We start from the raw sequence: 6257 nt of genomic DNA, 5'->3' as shown, positions 1-6257 counted from the left end.
GGGTCCTATGGGAGCACGTGGTCATCTTGCCTGAACTTTTGTTGCACACTCTGGAGAAGCTTTATAGTGACGGCCACTATTAAAAACGCCTTTTCTGCTCTTGGGGTTGGTGTCCCATTTCCTCTGTCCTCTCTCAGTTATTCAAAGACTGTGAAGGCCAGGTCTAAACCCTGGGCTTGTGGGGCTTAGGCCCTTTTAAGTTTCAGGGTTTATGCCAAATATTGGGGCTGACTGGGAGATGAAGGGCATTTGCTAAGATGGTTTGTCTGTCCGTGATTTAATACTTAATGAACTAAAGTGTCAGAAAGGCTTTAGACAGGAAAAAGGGCTGGATTTTGATCCTTGCTGGAGTGATTGATGCATTTTGACCCCTGAAATCTCACAGAGGGGAGCTGGCATGTGGATGAGGAGAGAGTGAGGCAGGTTAGCATGGTGGAGACAGAGGGAATAGGGGACCTGAGAGGGAAGCATCTAGAAAATGAGGCATCCGGAGAGGAAGTAGGTGAGTCAGGTGGAGTGAAGGCCAGAGCCTGGAAGGTCAAGGCCGGAAAGCAGAGGCTGTTAGAACCTCACCAGCCAGCAGTAAAGGGTTAAGTAGCCAGGTAGCACTGTGGTTAGGACATCCAGTCAGTCTCCAGCCAAATTTTTTTGTCATTTCATTAAACATTTGGGATGGGGGCCAATGAGTCCCAAAGTTCCTACCAAATGTTGCCCATGAGGGCAACTGAAAGAAACAAGGACATTTTAGGGACGATCATATGTGGAAACAGAAGAAATCTGAGCAGGTGTCCCCGGTTCAGATGACTCGTCTAGATGTCAGGCTTCCCCCAATCTGAGTCAGACTAGTTAGTGATGATCTGGCCAGAAAGTCAGGCACATGGAATTTTGACTTAGATGGTGGTTTTGTGACCTTCCTTGTTGTCTGAAAGACGGTGGATGAGGGCCATACGCCCCTGAGAAAGTGGTTAGGAAGTGCCCCTCCCCACCACGCTGGATGTTACTGGATGAAGGGGGTCCAGCTGCTTGTCACTGTCCAGCTAACATGCAGAGATGGGGAACAGGTCCACATTTTCCTGCAGTGATGGGTACCCACATCTGTTTTGGATGGTCATGACTGATATTTGGTCTTGCATTTTTATTAGGCTTTCAGATTCTTCTCTAGGCATTCTGGTAAGTCTTTGGATAATGTGTGGGAAAAATGTAGAGAGGACTCCAGCCTCCAAGTCCTGTCCAGCTCCCAGGGCGCTGAGGAGTGGGATGAAGATGGGGGCCTCTTTGGGGCTTGATGTGTTTTTACAGGATGGGCAGGGACTGATCAGGAGGGTCTGTGTTTGTCAGGAGACAGTCAAGAGTGTCGGTGCTGGTCCAGTTGGGGGTGGGTGAGAAAGTATTTTGTTTCCATAAATAAAAAACGGGCCTTCTGTGTCAGGTGACAGCTAAGGCAGAATGAAAAGAGGTAGAGAAAATTGTGGATTCTGGGATATTGTCCTGGTTCATTATTCCAGGCTGACAAGGAGCTGGCAAGTGGGGAGACAGTCCATTGGCCAGTGGAGGGCAGCCGAGAGTGTGAACCCAGGAGAGCGGGGTTTTGAGAGTTTGGTCTAGGGCAAGAAGAGGGGAGAATTATGAAGTTAGGGAGGTCCTGGGAAAAGGAGGGGTTGTAAGAACGACCCATTAGCAGGAGGTGACAGAGTGACCTGCTGGGATTGAACAGCGTTGGGAGGAAGATGCTGGTGGTTACTGAGGTTTGGGGGTGACGGGCCCAGGGCCAGTGCAGCTCATACCAAGGGTGATGGGGTGAGAAATCTCACAGTGGCCGTATGGCTCAGAGGTGGGAGTTGGTGTATAAGGGAGCGAGTGGATGTTCTCTGAAAAGGTTTGGAGCAGTTTAATTGCTCCTGTGGCTACAGTGGTGGTCTAATTCCCAAGTAGGACCTGGGCTCTATCAGGGAAGGAGGCTCCCTTCTCTTTGTGGTAGGGTAAGAGGACAGTGGATGCCAGATGTGACCTGAGCCCCCATGTAAGTGTCAGGGGAAGGGACAGGCAGATCCAGCACTGGTGAGATCACAGTGACAAGGACTGGTTGAGTAGACACTGAGATGTAACGGCAGAGAAGTGGGAAGGGATTGCAGGGTTGTTAGGGTGAGGAGGAAGGCAGTCCTAACCACAGAGGCGAGTCCTGCCTGAGAAATCAGTGCAGTTCCCAAAGACATGTGAGGAGGTCCCCCCCAGTTCAGAGGACGGAGGGGTAATTATAGATAAGATCAGATCATACTGCTGTCCTGGAGGGGACGGGAGGTCTGTGAGATGGTTCACGACTCTGACTCACAGCTCAGGGTCCTGGGACTCATGGGGGTCACTTTCTTCCTCCTCTGATTCAGAACAAGCGAATGCCGGTTGGGGAGAGGAGGGTAGGTCCCTGCTCTTGGCTGGTAGCCTCTTCTGGTGCCTTTTTGGTCTGGAAAAGGTATCCATGTGTTGATGCCCTATAAGCTGGCTGCTGTGGGAGTCGTGGGGGACCAAGAAGGGGATGTCCTTTTTTGCTCAGACTTTTGGTCAATGCAGGTTAAACATTAACAGATGTAGAAGGGTGTACGTCCTTTCCACTTTCTCCTTTAGCCACGGAAATGCTCACAGCAGTTTCTCTATCCTTCTCATGCTGCCCCCAAGTGTTTTTCTTGCCATGTCTTAGAAATCTTTTCAGTCTTTGAACACACGAGCTTTCTTTTACCCTCCCACTTGTACAGCTCTGTAGAATCCCATTTCTGACGTGTGCCACTATCTGCTTTTCAATGTCCCTTTGCAGTACTTTGTAATTTTTTTCTAAATCTTTAGCTGTCACAGGTCCATGTCATTTATGCAGAAGCCTTTGGGCCAGGGGTGATTTGAAAGCCAGAAACTTAGGAAACTTTTGAAAGGAGAGGGGACCCATAGACCATAGACTAATGTGCACTGTGGGCAGGGCTGGGACGGTGACCTGGAGTCAGGTGTCCACATCCTCCTCCAGATGAGAATGTTCGCAGTAAAGGATGACCAGATAGGGCAAATACTGTGAACATGTAAGTCACAAAAAAACAAACAAAAAAAAATTGGGGAAATTTTTGAATGTTGGATAAGGGCACAACATGTTGGCTCAAAGGTACAAATTGGCAAAGGCAAACAAATTTCTTCATACACGTGTCATTGTACTTGCTCATAAAACTGTGGGTGTAATTCCCAGCAGGGTGATTGTGGGGTAAAAGGGTGTATCGATCTTTGTTTTGCTGTATCTGTGCTAGTGGGCTCTGCTAATACTATGTATGTAGGAGTTCTGTGTCCACAAAGTCACATGAAACATGTTAGTGTGTGGGTTTCCCCACTAGATTTAGAGTCAGAAATTTTCTCAGTGTAGTTTTAATTTGTAATTTAATTATTCTTTTTTTATAAGTGAAATTATATTTTTTGTGTTCTAAATACCTCAGAAACAATTATTTTTTGCCCTTAAGAACTACTAGCAAAGCTTAATAGGATTGTCATGATGTATTTAGAATAAACAGAAGTAAGAATTCTCAGAGTCCAGCACATGTTTAGAGAAAAACATGGGTTCTCGCTCATCACTGTGGTCAGTTACTGCCCACAGGCCACCTGCAGTATGTCTGGCCTTGAACCATTTTTATTGCATGCACATGTTTTTAAGAAAAACAAAGTATGCTGTCAAATGCTGTTTGTTTTGCTTGTTTTGGAGGATACAATGAGTGTCCTGAACATAGATAAAATCAAAGAAATGTGTCAAACTGAAGAAATTAATCGAGAGTTTTTGTTTGTGACAGCTCGACCCACTTTTGTAATCCAGCCACAGAACACGGAGGTGCTGGTTGGGGAGAGCGTCACTCTGGAGTGCAGTGCCACAGGCCACCCCTTGCCTCGCATCTCCTGGACGAGAGGGGACCGGACCCCTTTGCCAGCGGACCCTCGAGTGAATATCACTCCCTCTGGTGGCCTTTACATTCAGAATGTCGTCCAGGAGGACAGCGGGGAGTACACATGCTTTGCATCCAACAGTGTAGAGAGCGTCCACGCCACCGCATTCATCATCGTGCAGGGTAAGCACTGTCCTCAGCCTGGAGACTCTCAGTTTTGATCTGTCCTCCCTGCGTCCACCTCACATGTCCCAGGCCCCATGCCGTGTACATGAAGGCTCCACGGCAGCTTTTGTCCTGTCCACTCAACCTTGCAACTATGCATAACACTGATTATCAGAGGACTTCCTTTCATAGCTGGCAGCTAGCTGGCTTTGGAACAGATACCTCAGTAAGATGGCCTTATAGCTGCACCAACCACACACCTCCCGCACGTGGCCCATGTCAGTATCTGTTGAATGAGTGAGTATGTGTATTTGAATGTGTGCAGTGTGCATGTGAGTGCACGAGGCATGCAAGAGTATATTGAGTGTGTGCATATGACTGTTAAAGGCATGAGTGAGCTTGGCATGTATAAAAGCGTGTGCCAGTGTGTGTGCATGAGAGTATATGTGAGCGTGCATGAGAGTATATGATATGTGCGCATGAATGAGAGTATATGTGTGCGTGCATGGGAGTATATGTGTGCATACATGAGTATATGTGTGCATGAATGCAGATGTGCAGCAGAAAGGCAAAGGCACATCCGCCCTCCTACATTAATCGGAACTCCTGCAAGGTAGCTCTGAATACTCCCCTAAAGTCACTGTTTGGACACAGGACCCAGGGGGTATCCATAGTCTAGCAACTTCTGCCCTGTACACCTGTATGTGTATTTCCAAATGGCTTAACTGAATGTAAAAGGAATTATTAGGTTTTAAGCCAATTGTGGACTGGGGTGTGTGTTGGGAAGTACTGAAGGGCAGGACACAGTCAGTGCAGATGCCCTGTAGCTGCTCCCACATCCGCTCCCTGCTTCCGCTCCCCGCATCCTGACCGTGCTCTCAGTCCTCTGTGTGGGCCCCCGCACATGTCTCTGTTTTTGTAGAGGTGGAATCGCTCCACTGTACTATTCACACTTTTTTCTCATCCCAGCAGTGATTCCATCCCTGTACAGGATGGTGCCAGAGGATGTTTTAAACCATCCATTTGCTGGTGGTTAGGTTGAGGGACAGGAGAAACGGTGTTAGTTGCCCTTGCTTCCACAGCCTGTGCACCCAGAGGGGGTGGAGGATGGACTCTACATGCTGCGGACACACCTGTCCTGGGTCCTCTGCTTCCTGGTCTTCCTCTCAGTGTTGCCGTCTTCCCTTCTTCATGGACGTTATGCCCACATTCTGTGTCTTGACCCAGCGCTGGTCATTTTCTGTGGGTATTTTTATGTTGCTACTTTTTAAATGTCCTGTTTCAAATTTTTTTCCCTGGAAGCGCTTCCTGAGTTCACTGTGACCCCCCAGGACAGAGTTGTTATCGAGGGTCAGACGGTTGACTTCCAGTGTGAGGCAAAGGGCAACCCTCAGCCTGTCATCGCCTGGACCAAGGGAGGTAAGGTGGTGTGGGGACTGGAGGGGCCGTTCACCTGCACCACTTCAGTTCAGGACATACGAGACACCCACAGTTTTTACCCCAGCCAAGCAAGCCCAGCATCTTCTGGGCTGGGACTACATATCCCACACGGCCTGGGTGCTGGGGGCGGGCAGAGGTGTCCGGCATCTCCCTTGGCTTCCCTGCTCTGTGCTGGACATCACTTGCAGGTGTCAGGCAGGAGATACTAAGAAGCTCTGTGGTTACTGGGGGACATGGGTGCCTGCCTGTGACACCCTCACGTGTGTCTGTATGCCTGCCTTTACCTTTAACGAAATTTAATAGTGATAGTGTATGGGATAGAATTTTCTAGAAGCACTAGGGGTACATATTAAAACAACTTTTCTTCTCACACTGGTTCTTGGGGTGGGGCCCCATCCTATGTGGAGGGCTTGGGGTGAGGACCAACACTGAGTGACCCTGCTGGGGAAGGGGTCCAGAGAAACCTCTGGGGTTCCTGTCCTGGGCTCTAGGCAGGTGCCATTGAGAGACCTCCTGGCCACCTGGGCTTAAACCAAAGGGCCAGCCCCATGTTTTCATCCCTGTGGGCCCCACTAAAGCTCCTGAAGTCCGGGTAGAAGTGTGTACCATGCCCCATGCCTTAGGATTCCCTTGGCTCAGGCAGACATGGTGTGGGGACAGGAGAGGTTTATCCCCAGAAGTAATATGCCGGGACCACACCTCACTTCCCCCAATCTCTCTGCATGTGACTACCCCTCAGTCACCCTGAGTGCC

At 49.1% G+C, this 6257-nt stretch overlaps 1 protein-coding gene across 1 annotated transcript in view; it reads left to right on the top strand.

Annotated features, from left to right (window-relative positions):
- PXDN (peroxidasin) overlaps positions 1–6257 on the top strand; it is a 95374-nt gene that overhangs the window by 63965 nt on the left and 25152 nt on the right. Inside the window, exons 10-12 of the mRNA XM_023518427.1 lie at positions 3810–4082; positions 5367–5483; positions 6083–6096. Coding sequence (XP_023374195.1) covers positions 3810–4082; positions 5367–5483; positions 6083–6096 — 404 coding nt within the window. The remainder of the gene's footprint in view (positions 1–3809; positions 4083–5366; positions 5484–6082; positions 6097–6257) is intronic.

This window comes from Otolemur garnettii, unplaced genomic scaffold (assembly GCF_000181295.1).
Source record: "Otolemur garnettii isolate 467f Iridium unplaced genomic scaffold, OtoGar3 scaffold00139, whole genome shotgun sequence".
In the NCBI taxonomy this organism is placed as follows: Eukaryota; Metazoa; Chordata; class Mammalia; order Primates; family Galagidae; genus Otolemur; species Otolemur garnettii.
Note: the sequence above shows the minus strand (reverse complement) of the source record. Positions and strands in the feature narration are given on the sequence as shown.